Here is a 15,383-nt window from a genome sequence, read left to right on the forward strand (position 1 = left end):
AAAAGAAAAAAAAATGTCTGCATGGACGAATCAATTTGCTGAGATTTTCTCAGTGCACAGGCAGCTGACATTTGCAATTTCCAAGTTGTTTGTTATTACCGTGGCCTTGCGTCACATGCGCGTATGTTAAAGTGCACGCGATGTGTGTCTGCAGCCGGCCGAGTGTACGTGCAGTCGCAGTATCTGTGCGTCGCACCGGTTGACTGATTTGTTAGGACCCTCTCTGGTTTCGGAAGAAACAGATATGAATATTCCTAATGGCTTTTTAATGTCTTTGTAATTTGCCCTTTTTAAGTGATGTAATGGACTGTCCCCATGTTTGCACAGAGAGGAGAAACTGCGGAGGCAACTCATTTAGCATTTACCTTTCAGTCTGCGTTAAAGAGCACAGAGAAACAATACACCTCTTCACATGAACATATGTGGGGCTTCATTGTATTCTGCAGTGTTTGAGGTTGAGAGTGTAGGTGGAAAGAAAATTACTACTTTTTTTTGCTTCTCCTTCAGGGAGTAGTTAGTATCTGCACTCTTAGAAAATAAGGGTTCCAAAAGGATCCTTCTACAAGGGCTAATGTTCTACCTGGAAACATTTGCTTCTTGGTGGAACCCTCTAAAGGTTCTACCTGGAGCCAAAAAATGGTTTGCCTATGAGGACAAGCTGAAGAACCTTATATGGTTCTATTGAGGACTTTTATTTCAAAGAGTGTGATACCTTTTTAGTACCTGCTCTGATGAGGTTCCAAGCGAGCTGAGCTAATACTAAACCGTGACGGTCCAGAGACTGTCGGCGACCGATTGGTCAGAGAGTGTCGTCACTGGAAGAGTCATGAGCGCTGATTTTAACCAACAGGGTTAAACTCAGCTGTGTTCAATTCAGTGACTGTCAGACTTGCAGGAAGTACTTAACAATTCAGTGAACAAATTTTTTTAAAGAATTGATTCTAATGATTCAGTACACCGAAAACAAGTGCGACCGTTTCGTGCTTTGACGACCCCACCCATGTTAAGTTAAGGTACTATGAAGTAATGGAAAACGACGTGCCTGATACCAACTGTATAATATAAAAAAGCCATTAGATGCACTATTGTATGATTTTAAATGCATTACACAGGGTATTTTATGTAGTAATGTAAAAGACGCCAGGTGTTTCATTGCACATAGAAGATTGATTCATGTTTCTTCCATACACTATACAGGATGTAGAGCTTATTAAACAGTGCTAGTGGGTTTGTACCCAAATCTCAGGTGTGAGGAACTGACGTCAACACTGAAAAGAACAAAAATGGTCTATCTTTGCTTTGAGTCACTCTGCGGTTGAAATGGTATCCCCCAGAAAGAGAAGATCCCCAACACAAACACATCCTGTGAAACCGCAACCTGTCATTGATGAACAGCAAACAAGCTACAATAATATACAATAATGTCTTTGGTTTTATGAGTTTACTTTAGCACATTAGAGTCACACAGACTCGTGCATATGTGTTTTTCTCACTTCCAGGGTTGTGATGATTAATCACTCATGGTGCTCAGATGTTTCAGATGTGTGTGTGTGTGTGTGTGTGTGTGTGTGTGTGTGTGTGTGTGTGTGTGTGTGTGTGTGTGTGTGTGTGTGTGTGTGTGTGTGTGTGTGTGTGTGTCAGACAGTGAAGTCAGTGACGGGAGCTGTGAGACATCGGGAGGTTAATAACCTATGAGCCTCACTCTGTTTTATTTTAGAAGGCTGCCACATGAATCATGTGGTTTCTCTTTGTGTGTGTGTGTGGGGAAGGGGGGGTCTAAGTGTGTATGCCAAAGACCGACAAGTGGTAAAAAGGGCATGGTGTTAATGCTACATTTGACCTCGCAGCAGAATCTACTCTTCTGTAGCAATATAACAAATGCATTGGTTAATAGTGGTGATCACTGGCAGGCAAAGTGTGAGAGGGGAGAGGTGTGAACAAAAGGTTGATTGCAAACTCATTTCCCAAGGCTTTGTTGCACTCTGTTAGCTAAAGAGCTTCATTTCAGAGACAGTTTGTCGACCGCTGGACGCCGCCTGCTTTGTAGTGAAGAAACTGCATGGTTGTGTGTGTAATATGTTACAGCAAAGAGCTCTTGCATGCACATGGGCATTAAAATATTATGTTACTGATTAGAAACGTGCGAAAAATGAAATGATCGCTATCGCGAGCCCCTTCCAGTCACCATCAGTGGGCACACAGGCTGAGTGGCCACATTAGCAGGGTCATGATCTGTTCTTCACTTCACTTTTTAAGGCGATGCTAGCTTGGCTGTTTGCCCACAGGATTATGGAAGAGGTCCTCCATCATGTTCAAGCCTTAGCCTGCATAGCAGGAGCTGCTACTGCAGTCAAGCACACACACACACGTCGCCCATGTACGAGAAGTGGCCGTCGGCCCATTTTCCCACTTGCTCAGGACCATTATCGCGTCTATTACTTTGCGAATAGCCTTACAACATTCCACTTCCTTTAACTAAATAAATCCTAGTCAAGCAACTGTGAAAGAGCAATAGTGTTATCGATTTTATTCCGTTATCAAACTGTAAAATAAATGTCTTTTACATTCAAAACATACGAGTTGACGCAATGCTAGCTACATAACCTTCACACGACTCCTTCTGTGGTTCCCAGTATTGCGGTGTTTAGATCTCTTGTCACGCAGGAAAGTGATTTGTTTTATGTCAAGACACACGAGGCAACATCGAGTTTGCATTAGTAAAGAGGACTAACAGGTTAAATATGACCAAAAAACACACAAAAATGAACCCCCAGTCATTCAGCAATTTGTTTCCCCCCCGCTGGTGTATACACACAGATGCTCCCTCAGTTGGATACGGCATACAAACAATGTTGTATCCAAACAGAGGCAGAATAATAACATAAAAAAAACAACATCCAAATATTACATACTGCAGCTTTATTACTTAGTAGTATCGCTCCTGCTACGAAGATACCAACAGCAACCCTTTTAAAACACTTTCTGTGTGTGTGTCTGATGATGTTTCCCGGTCTTCTTATTTAACTTTCTCCCAGGTACGCTGTTCTGCGAGACCCAGCAGGCTGGCTCAGCGTGAACCCAGTAAAAGGAACTGTCAACACTTCGGCCTCACTGGACCGTGAGTCTCCTTATGTCCACGACAACAAATACACAGCTGTCTTCATCGCCACAGATAACGGTGAGTCGCCGGTATACCCTCGCAGAATGAAAACATACTTAGAATGTGACATATTCTATATGAGCAATGTAATGTTTTATTGGTCAATGAGAACTAGATTGGAACAACTGTCTGTGGATGGAAGTACAGTAAAAGTCCTCGCAATGACTCACTCTGTAAGTTTGACCTGGCGACAGTGGAACTGTCGGTATCCCACGGTGACAATGGGATGCCCTTAAGTGGCACTGCCTCTTTTGGAGCATATGGCGGCCGGTTGGCAGTGTCTGTGAAGCTGCTGCTCGGAGACTTTCCAAGGCACATATGAAAGTGTCAAGAGCCACAGGCCTTCTATCTTTTCTCTCTCCGTTTGTCCCTTCATCTCGTCATCTCCCTCAATGTCTCTATGTCTCTTTGTCCCCACCCCTTTCTCTCTGTGTGTCTCTTTCCCTCTCCCTATCAATCTATCTCGTCTCTTGTGCTCAGGGAGATTCTGACAGATTCATTACAGGAACTGAGAGATTCTATTAGTAGGCAGCAGAATAGAACTGTTGTGCTGGGGAATTCAGTGGCCTTAGATGGATGGGACGTTGAAAGGGGAGTAAGGATGTGGCAGGGAACGAAGGTGGAAGGAGGTGAAAGGGTCAAAGAAAGAAAAGAAGGGGGCATAAGAGGAGATAAGTGAAAAAAAAAAAAGATAAAGAGTCTTGTAAGTTGGGAAGGAAGAGGTGGTGAGGAAGAGAAATTGTGAAGATTATTAGTTGTCAAGGGGAGAGAGTAAGATTAGTGCAGGAGCCAGAAGGGAAGACAGAGTAGGTTGTTGTAGTTTTCAAGATGCTAAAGTCCAAATTTTCAACAAGTACACTGGCAACTATATGGTGTCACGAAGAGTGATAATATTCATATGCTTGAATTTAGCAAGTGAGGCGTTAACTACAATATGTTTACAGTCTTATTTAAAGGAGACATATTATACTCTATTTCTCCAAGTGAACCAAGTTCACTGGTGTCTTAATGAACATGTCTGTGACATGCTTTGGTCAAAATACCTTAAGAATGAAGCACCACAGCAGTTCAATCACCCTGCCAAAACAGCCCTGTTCAGCTAACAGCAGTTAGCATTTGGAAAAGCCATAATTTGCCGACTCTAGCCGGCACATTGCCGTCATATATAAAATGTTTCCACTGGACACGGAAATCCTCTGAGGCTGGAAGATTGTGTAGAACTCTGTGCTGCACTGTGCAGCCAAGAATAGTTCACTTTGTGGACTTCCGCTCTTCCGGAAACTATTGTCCTCGCCTGCACTCTTGCGTTTTTAGGGACAGCGGAGCTCCACAGGACAACAGTTCCAGGAATGTGTCATTGTGAGGTAGCAATGAGTGCGGGAGTCAACATTGTGTACTCCAGAGTCCCAAATATAAGTATTAAAATGATGATGATGAATAAAAAAGTTGATTTTGCATAATATGTCTGTATGTAGACGTATGAATTATGTCAAAATGCTGGACACATTTTTATCAATACCAATCTAATTGAAAGTGTCACAAGAGCACCCATTTCATAAAGATATATATTTTATGGAACCAATCACCGAACTATTGTAGCGGCAGCTGGGGCTCAGGGGAGTAGAGAGAGGTCATCTTCTTACCAGCTCGTCTAGTCTATATGCATAAAAGTCTTCTCAAGCGACACACTGAATCCCAAATTGCTCCTTGTTGGTTGTGCTGGCAGCAAATTGAATGGGTTTATATGATGTTGTGATAGAAAATAGCGCTACCTGCCCATTCATGTCCCTGTATCACTGTGTGTGTGTGTGTGTGTGTGAATGGATGGGACGAGGAAAACTGAATCGCTTATTCATTAGGAGCAGAAAAGCCCTGATGTAAATACAGACCATATTTTATTGGATGACTAGTTTGACCTGCTGCTAAAGCTGCAGAGTGAGTCGGTGCTTGATGAGGAATTATCCTCTGAGGGTTAGTTATGTTTGAAATGTGAGATAAGTTATGTGTCTATGCCGTTCCTTTGTCACAGAGGTGAATACAGATCCCGGTGTTTTCAGCCTTCAGAATTGTGCTGTGTCAAAGCCGTGTCTGTACGTGTTTGGACTCACGGAGCAGAACACTGACGTCCGCTCGACCTTTGCCTCACCTCTTTCGCTTTGCACTCCGTCATCGTCGGGGCACATTTTTTTAACCCTAATCCACAGCCGCTGACTGTACGTAGACTACCAACGGGATATCCATCGATCGAGCCTAACATCTTCATCTTTATCTTTTTACGCGGAGACGACGGATGAATACATATCCGCGCCTTGCACTGGAGATGAAGAGGTTGAGCTCGAGAGCAAGAGTCAATCATATCGAAAGGAGGGGAAGTCAAAGGGAAGACATATTGGATTCCAAGTAGAGAAATGAAACATTTATTCAAAGTAATGAGGCAGGATATCAGGGGAGTTAGATATATGACATTTTTATCTACTTGAAATAATAATTTTTGAAATACTGGTCATTTTGTATTTTTTGTTTTTTCAGTGGCTGGTGCCATGGTCATGGTTAAAGCAGACTGTATGCTATTCTGACATGGGGAACTATATTCTTGGGGTTTGTGTTGCATGGTTAGCAACAGACTGAGTGAGGGAAGGTCAGCCGGATCAGCTCTCCAGACAGGAACAGATGGTGAATGATGCAGCGGAATATACTACAGGGAGGGATGGAAGTCAGAATCGAAGAAGACAACTGACTGGAATCCAGAAATAGAAAAAAAAAAAGCTGAGAGAAAAGAGGGGAGAAAAGGATTTAAGGAGGTTTTAACAACATAGTGAACTAATAATAAAGTTAAAGGTGCCATATGTAAGAATGTGGCCAAAAACGGTTACTACATTCAAATTCAAAATACCGAGGACTTTTAGGTTTCGTTTTCTGACGTAACTGGCAACCCGTGGTTGCTCGGCAGCTGACTGCAATGATTGGTAGACGGCGGTAGGTGGCGCCACATGCCAAAACGTGATTTGCAGTCTGCAAAAGATTTTTTTTTAATGAAAATATTTTGTCTGTACTGTTGTTGGTGAGTTCAGTTTGTTATATGAACATTATTCCTGAGTCTCTGTGACATATTAGGAGGATTTTATGGCCATTTGCTTTAGATTTATTACATAATGCACCTTTAAAGAGTCTGGTGACTGAACACAACACTCTGCTGATCTTTGTGAATGTGTGATTGGGGTTGAATATGAGCATATGATTTGTTCACTGTTGATTTGCACGCACCATCGCTTACCTACATCTGTATTTGTGGACACTGTTTCCTCTGCTCCCCGTCACGTGCTCCTACATTTGAGTTACCGACCGAAAAGCCCCAACCTCGTCACGCCCGGGCAGCGTGGGACTTGGCAGGCCGGCAGAGTCGTGCAATATTGTTTGCGGAGATATTGTTCCTACCTGAGCAGAGAGCTTGGCAGGCTGTTTATATAAACTCTCATCAGTAGCTGCTGGTTTTGCACGCCAACAAATTCTCCTCTGCTCTGCGATTCCCCCGCCGGGATGCCAGCTGTTCCCACACCCCAACTCTCTCCTACTCCATTCTTCACATTAGTTTTTAAACTTTCATTGCTGGAGGATCCCCGTGTTTGTGCGTGGGTGGCTTCGAGTTGTATATTCATCTTTGTTTTTGAATGTCTTTGTCCTGGTACATGCAGTGCCTCTCTGGTTTGCTCTCGTGTATCCACTCACTGCTGCGTATGTGTGCGTGTGTGTGTGTGTGTGTGTGGTTGAATGTTTTCTCCTGCTCCTCATTTAAATGTTAAACCGCCTCCTGGTGGGGAGTCATTTGTCATTGGGAAGCATGAATACATTACCAAAGTCCCAGTTGTCTGAAAGACGTTGGCGCACACACACACACACACACGCATGCAAGCAGTCATCGATGTCTGGCACTCCAGAACCTGCGATTAAAAACTTAAGTTATGCATGAGCAGTGTTTGCTTTGAAGACACGGACTTATACGGGAAAATAGAGACTGCCACTGCAGACTGTCTGCCTCCTCGTGTGTCACAGTGAGACAACCTCCGCATAGTGAAGAAGAAGAAGAAAAAAAAAAGAGAGAGAGAGAGAGCTTTGTTAATTACAGGAATATTAAGTATTACACACATGCACACACTCGCAGACTGAACAGTGTGATAATTCCCAGCATTCACCACAGTCAGATTACATCCCCTCTGGTTTAAATCAAAAGCAAGAAGCAAAAGGCGAGACAGTCTGCTGAATTTTAATGGTTTGCAAAAAAAAGTTCTTCGTGCTCAGATGTAAAATTAGATATGAGTTTGTGTGTGTGTGTGTGTGTGTGTGTGTGTGTGTACTTTTAAAAAGTGTAATCATTGTCTCTTTAGGATCCTTTTTTCTGCCATAGACATTGACCTTGTCAGGACTCACCAGGCAGAACCTAATTTCTGTGGAACTTGTTGAATTTTGAGGCTAAGATGTGAATTGAACCTAATCACAAAGGTTAAAACAAGGTTACAACAAATCACTTTGGCTGTGCAGTGCAGGAAACGTCACCGGGTGACACGAGAGCGAAGAAACTGCGATACAAAGAGAGCTTAGTCAGCAATGTACGAACTCGTCTGTCAGTGAATGGGACAGACATTTAAGTTATGCACCACATATTCATGGAGTTACAAAGGACGGACGTGTTTACAGGAACACTTGACAGTGGCTTCGCTCGATGCTCGATGCCGGTGCCCTACATCGTAATTGCAATAGCTGAAATTCCTGCACGGAACACACAACATGCCATGCTGTCTGTGTAATTACAAGGAAACACACAGGAAATAAACTCCACCATGAGGCTAACAGGTTCATGATGGAGTTCACTGTTTGCCACCTCTTTATCCACTTTCACTTTGTTATTTGATGTCAGGTAAGCCCTGTATTTCCATAAAATCAATCACGGCAGGCATATGGAGAACTGATGAGGAGAGAGAGAGAGCGCATTTGCAAAGATAACATTTTGTTGGGAACAGAATGTTGCCTCTGATGCTTTGATCCTGGCAGGCAGCAGAACGCCATGAAAGCAGCGTGTGTGTGTGTGTGTGTTTGGTGCTCTCGATTTAAAGGAGTCTGTACACAGGTGCCGATGAAGCGTGGAGTTGAGACCAAAGGCTCCTGTGTGGACAGTTGATGGTGCATCCAATTCGAAATTGATGGAGTGCAGGGGTGGAGCTTGTCTCGTGCCTGTGCGTGAATATTTGAAAACACATTTCAGTGTCTGCACTTCTGTCACCTTTCACAATATGCAATACGATCATCGATACACCAGAGGAAATATTGACATTTTAACTGATAAAATTAAGGTGCTCTGAAGTAAACAATTCCTGCTAGTTTCACTTGCCGGGTTGCGCTACTTGATGTCGCCTCAAGGGGGTGCTGCTCAAATGAATGAGGAAAACTTGGGCCGAAGTTACAGTGGCGAAAGCTACGTTAATAGAGGCCCCATCCATGTTCAATAGATAGACTTATTAATGATGTGAATAAATAGAGGAATCCTGCACTTTTAACTTTACATGGTCCACCATATTTGTATGGTGGACCATGTATTGCGTATCGTATTGTGAGGTAACCCTGCGATTCCCAGCCGTGTTCCACACTGGACCGTACCTATGTTCCCCGGGTCCTATGTTCCTCGCTTTGTGTGCTTTTTGTGGGTGCCAGCCTGCCTGCAGGTACATCTTTATCCGTCTCTAAATGTGTTGCCCTCTGCTTGTGTGATGACTGCCACTGTGCTGCCTCATTGCCATACTAAATGTAGGGAACCAGTGTGCTTCTCATTGCTGTAATGGACTGAGTAATTTCCCCCTGTTTCAGGTCAGCCAACATACAATGGTTTCACCGCTGAGTAACTGCAGCGTCGCAGCTCACAGTCAGGCAGCCTGGCAGGCTAAATGCAGATAGATAGACTCACGTTGTGTCTTTAGCCAGCCGTGATCAGGCTGCAGTGACATAGTAAAGCATGAGAGTCTGTGTGTCAGCCCCAAGAGTCAGGATTTGTTGTGAAGATGGATGTTAGTGATCACAGAGTCCTTCAGCTTTTCACATCTGGCTTTTAAATATATGCGACTCTGCGAAACCCTGATTAAGTTTGATGATTCACTGATTGATTAATCAGGGTTTGGGGACTGAACTTTCTGGAGATGAATGCCAGAAACCCGGCAATGTCTGTGAGCTATAACTTTGGGAACAATCCATTATACTAAAGCCAAGGGAGCAAGAGCCAAAGAGCAGACTGTGTCTAATAGAGCGGTAAATATAGTATCAGGAAGCTCGGTGTCAGGAGACGAAAAAAAAAAGAGGAACACGGACGGGGAACAAGACGAGCTCGAGAGACAAGGAGAGAAGTTAAAGGTGAAAATTGAGAAAATGCAGTGACTTTTTTGGAAACCAAACGAGAGGAAAAAAATGAAGATGGGTGGCTCTGTGATCGAGCACTTTCACCAATTTGAATTGTGGAAGTGTTTACCCGCTTCTTGTTTAAAGGTCACTTTCACTCAATCTATATATCTGTCTTATGTCAATCCTTTTCGGGAAACAGCCACAGAGGCAAGGCAGGTCATCTACTTCACTGAAACGTGTTCTTTTTCAGCCAATCAATTATGACCCTGTGCAGCACTGGGCAGGGGTGCGGCCGGTGGGAGGAAATGGGTTCCCGGGTATCGGGAAGCAAGGAATCTTGACCCAGGATAATGACAGTGTAATAGGATATGCTCTGGAAAGTGCAGAAGATCACAGATAGATGCTATCTCGCCTTTTGTTGCCTCCCCTGTCCTGCCACGCTGCCTCATTAACCCCAAACACACGCTGTGTCTTTCTTACTTTCGTGATTCAGTGCCACCTCGGTTCTTCTTTCTCCTCCGTTTCTCTCTGGCTGACTGTGTTATTCATTTCTTGGCTTGTTCCGGAACCTCTTGGGGAAGTTGCCACCTCGTAAATAGGCTCATATTATTTCTGTGATTAAGGAACACCTTTGTTTATCAGCTCGCCATGGGAAAAGGCATCTCTATCTCTCACTGTGTGTGCAGGTGCGTGTGCGTGTGTGTCCATTATCAGGACCTGCCTCTCTTGTGTCCTTTAATACTGATTCATCTCAATGAAAAGTCATTGCTGCACCTGGCTCACGAAGAAAAAAAAAAAAACACAACCTCTGCCTGCTCAGCAAGAGAGAGCCTCTGTCCGTGTACCAGGCTGAAAAAAAAACAAGTATTTATGGGAAAAGTGCCTTAATCGTTTGATCATTTTGTTCTATTTCACTTTAAGACACTCTCTGCCCCCTTTTCCCCAGAACATCTCTATCATGATTTTCCACAAGAGCTTCTCCAAGTAAAGATATAAACAGCTTTGGGTGTAGTTTTAATGACAGATACCAAGATGAAATGAGATTAGTGTGAAGTGGAGATAAAGTGGCACAGATAATAAAAGATGAAGTCAGATGACGGAGCCGTGCAAACGCACTTGGTCTTCAGGTTTTATCTGGAAAGTATGTAATTCGAACCACATAGGGAATCTGTCTGAGACTTTAAGAGGAGTGGAAGGCACCATCTGTGAACGTCAGTGAGCATATTTGTTGAACTGTGCGGTGGCGCTGGTAGGAGGAGTGTGGCGCACAGGGATTGGAGGGTGTTTTAGGTACACAAACGTCACAGTTGTTTGGTTGCCTCAAGGGCCAGTCCAATTAACACACAATTAACACAACCCCGGGTTCAAAAATCACCAGGGAACTGTCTATTTCTGTGTTAATATATTCCCTTCAACAGCAACATATGCATTAAGGACATATGTTTACAAGTTGTTGAAAATAGATGAGTTGGATTGTGGATCAAAAGATGTACTATAGCGTTTGACATTGTTGAGTACATAAAGTCAAACAATAAGAACATGATAGTATATCAATTAATGGGTTAGCATCCCCCCCTGCATTGGCACTATGGAAATGTGGTGATGACACAAAATGAAACTACGTACTTTACGGCGTACTTCACAAGCTGTCGCTCGCTAGGATGAGCAGAAATAAGTGGGATGACCAACCGATCGCGACCTGGCTCTGTTATTTTTGGAAGAGTAAGCATACATTGTTTGCTGTCCTTCATTTATGTCCATAAATCTAATTATTCAAACAATATGCAGACAATGGGCAATAGGATACAAAAACTGAAGCACTGTTTTGAAAAATGTTATCAAATGTTTATAAAATGCTACTACATGCTTTAGAGTTTGTTAGTTTTGCAACAAATGTTTTATGACAGTAACAGATAATACCATTTGCCAACTGTAGGGGTACACTCTTAGAAGTAAGGGTTCCAAAAGGGTCCTTCTACAAGGGCTGAGGTTCTACCTGGAACCATTTGCTTCCTTTTTTCGTTCCACCTGGAGCAAAAAGGGTTTTCCTATGAGGACAAGCCAAAGAACCTTATATGGTTCTACTGAGCACTTTTATTTCTTAGAGTGTATCTTGGGAAAAAAATCTATATTGTTTTACATTAATGGGGCTTTTCCAATATGCAGCTCTAGCACTACTCGGCTCGATTTACCTCGACTCTACTGAGCTGAGCCGATACTAAAATGAGATTGGAGTGTCGTCACTGGAACAGTCATCAACACCAGAATCAAACCCCGCCAAGCAAGAGGCAAGAGTGTTACATTGAGCATGCATGGTACGCCATGGTCCGTCAACGAGGTGTAGACCGAGCAGCAAGTACGCCATCGCCTCGATGCCCCCCGTTGTTTGTGTCGTGAATGAAACGCCGTCACGGCAGTCGTGCTATAACGACCCCGCCCACATTGTGGAAGCAGAGCTCAGTAGAGCTGTGATGCCTGGTGTTTCACTTAAAACACAACAAAAATGCTCTGACATCGTATCGCGTTTATTTAGCTAAGTTTATTTCGGGAGTGGGGGGGGGGGGTTCAAAAGAATTCACAGCCGAGGCAATTTTAGCGTTTAATTAACACAGAAAATGATTGCAGTGTAAGCCTACTTTAAGCTTCAACAGTCTCCTTCTGCAGTCACTTACGAGCAACTGATAACCCCAACTCTATTCTGAAAGTAATTTGCCAGACTTGCAGCGATGCACCTGTCCCCTGCACAGCCCCTCTCCCCGAAGTCATCTCTCTTAATGACTTGTGCCTATTGTAATTGGCTCGGGCTGGTTTTCATTTACAGTTCTGATCAGCCAATCAGATTAGCGGGGCTGTCATGTGATAGTGTTTGCCCGAAAGCCCCCGGGGATACCGATGAATGATGGGATGGAATGAAGCGGGGTTATCTGAAGGGAGTTTTAACAAGGTGTGGGACTTGGTTCGGTGTCAGGGCGGAGAGCAGGAGTACGAGGAAAGCACAAAAGCAGATAGGATCGCACGTCGCCGGGCATACCGGTGAGATTACAGGACGGCAGAAGAAGCTATCCTTTCAGGAAAATTCATTGGCAAATATGAATACATTTTTATTTGAATATAATTTTCACCTATAATATTTACTTAAGCCTATGTCTATCATTCCAACTGAAAGACGAAGACAAAAAACCAATCCGTGACTGGTTTTATCAAGAATATTCATATGTTCCAAAACTTGCCATGTTATAAAAAACTGGAATTATGTATTATGCAAAGAAATCAATTTAGTCGTCTATGTATCACCTGAAACAGGCCTAACAATGTATAAATCCCAAATGCAGTGAGTGAAACACATAACATACACGTGCAATTAAGAATAATGTGTTAATTAAAGTATATACTTACCTGCCTGTACGTGTTTCATTTGGTGCTTCCTGAGCTGTGTCGTGTTTCACACGTCTGTGATTAGTTCTGTGGTTTGTTTACTCTCGTTGGAAACGCACCTGTAAACCGGAGACAACAAAGCACAACTGTATATGTATTCAACACAAAGGAAAAAATGAGTATCGGTGATCAAACACGGGGCTGTGGAATAATGTGCAGCTAGTCCAGGAAACAACTCGACAGTGCGTGTGTGTGGTATCATGGTTACTGTGTTGTGCTGGTGGTAATCACTAATGTTTTTTTTTTTGCTGGAAGACTCCATAACAAGACAGGAAATATATAAAACTAGATATAAGTTCAAATATGTGGCACGGCAGACACTTCCTATAATCATATAATTTCCAGAATCACTTTGAGGAAGCTGTGAAGACAGCTTCTCTGCTCCTGCTTTAATCTCCTCCATTTCTTGTTTTAGATTCAGCCCCCCCATTTATCTTTCCTCATTCCCCTCTATTACCTTGCTGTAGTCCACCTGTGAATTAGTCTTTCTGACTGTTTCTCTGCACCATGATGTATCGTGACATTTCCCAGTGAGCCATTACTCAAATGCGAGCCCAAGCTGCTCCTGGCTTCCTCTCGTCCCTGCTTGTTGTGATTTCATTCCCTTTATCATCTACTTTTATGTGGCTGAGGAGAAATAATCACAGTAATAACAATGGGGAATATTTTTAGCCAAGGGCATCGTCCACTGGTTGTTTGTGCCTAAGCCGCCCTGGCATTTAATGATTATTCTAATGAGAATTAGACATAGCCAGATAAGGGTGGTCATTTTTTCAGCTTTGTCCTTGGCGACTCCACGAGTGGGCCATTTTGGAAAGTTTTCTGGTGGCCAGATTTCTTTCGTAGAGAGAGCGAAACACATCAAATGTTTGACTAATGACTCTCGCCCATCGCTTCGTCTCGAAAAGCTCGCGACGTGTTCCGCCCCAAAGCCGAAAAAAAAACGAGCGCAGAAAACAGATGAATGGATTTCAAACCGTTCACTGCCAGGAACTGGTACGTTTCAAACCGCTGCGAGTCACAAAACCTGTCTTTTTCATCCTTTTACAACAACACTGGGAAGAAGAAAAAAAAGTCAGACAACAGACAGGAAATCCAAAGTCATAACAACAGAGAGCGACAGTCAGACAGAAAGAAAGTGTTAGCCTGCAGCCAAATGTGTTGGGAGCAAAAGAGCGTTTGGGGAAGCTGATAGTATGATATAAGGCGAAAGCTGCACCAAAAGAAGGCTCTGTCTTTGGCCTGTAGCTCTGGATTAGCCCTGACAGCCACGGGAGTCAATCACTCTGCTTGCTCCTCTCATCTTCGGGCACATGGGAGAAAAACAGTTCTGACTTAAAGGCCAGCCGGGGGCTTGCAGAAGTGTTTGGATGTAGGGGGTGGAAGATAGAGAAGAAGAAGGGTGCAGTACCTCCAGGGGGGAGGAGGTTGGAGGTGATGAACCAAATCTACAATTTGATTGAGCATTTTTTTGGTGATACAGCGCAGACATTAAACAGGCAAAAATATCTCAGTCAACCCGAATTAACACATCAGATAATATCAGATTACAAACTCAAATCTACAGGTGGTTCTGTGGTGAAGATGATGCTTCCCTGCAGGGGAATTTTTTATTATTTTTTTTATGGAAATTTTTTGCAAATCTGAACTGGAGTAACACTGTACCAAAGCTGAACAATGTGTAATTTACACCTCATTTCAGGAGTGAGGAAGTTTTTTTTTTTCCCAGAGGGCCATACTGAAAATGAGGTAAAGGGCTACACATTAATTATGATAGCACTTCTTCTCTTTTAATCTCCAGTGGATCCGTAATTCTGATTGAATACATCCTTGTGTCAAACACATATTTTTGGTTCTCATTTAGGTCACTAGTGAGTCACAGTGGGATTAAAATGGGATTTACACAGTCACACCTGTCAGATACTGGGTCAGTTAGCTGTGTCATACGTACAGCTGGATTAAGAACTGATAATCTCAGAGGACCAAATTTATAAATATTATAAAATAGACCCAGAGTCTTGTTGTTACAACTAACAGACTCATGAACCGATGAACTAGCATACTTACACTTTTAGCACAAGCCTTAAAACGTCTTTAATTCTCCTAAAATCTCCTAAAAGGTCTTAAATACAATTTTGAAAGGTCTTAAAAATCTATGAATGTTACTTTTATTTAAAACATGCATAAACTTCAGTCTCGCTTTGAAATGTTTAGATTTTTGACTACAACACGGAACTAAAGTAGTCCACCTGTGCTGCCCGGTGAGAATTTATCGAGCACCACTAGCTAGTGTGCTGTGCGAGCACCGCGGTGTGTTACAGCTTAGCATAGCAGCGGAGAAAACTTAACGAAAGCCCACAGCTAAGCTGAATTGCTTGCATAAGATGGGTAAATGCAAGTTTAACGA

General features: G+C 43.1%; 1 protein-coding gene across 1 annotated transcript in view; it reads left to right on the forward strand.

The window, feature by feature from the left end:
- cdh13 (cadherin 13, H-cadherin (heart)) overlaps positions 1-15,383 on the forward strand; it is a gene marked incomplete at both ends in the record, with an annotated part of 310,410 nt that overhangs the window by 281,612 nt on the left and 13,415 nt on the right. The window contains 1 exon segment of the mRNA XM_083893789.1: positions 3,036-3,178. Coding sequence (XP_083749915.1) covers positions 3,036-3,178 — 143 coding nt within the window.

Source organism: Microchirus variegatus (assembly GCF_963457635.1).
Source record: "Microchirus variegatus genome assembly, chromosome: 8".
Classification (NCBI taxonomy): domain Eukaryota; kingdom Metazoa; phylum Chordata; class Actinopteri; order Pleuronectiformes; family Soleidae; genus Microchirus; species Microchirus variegatus.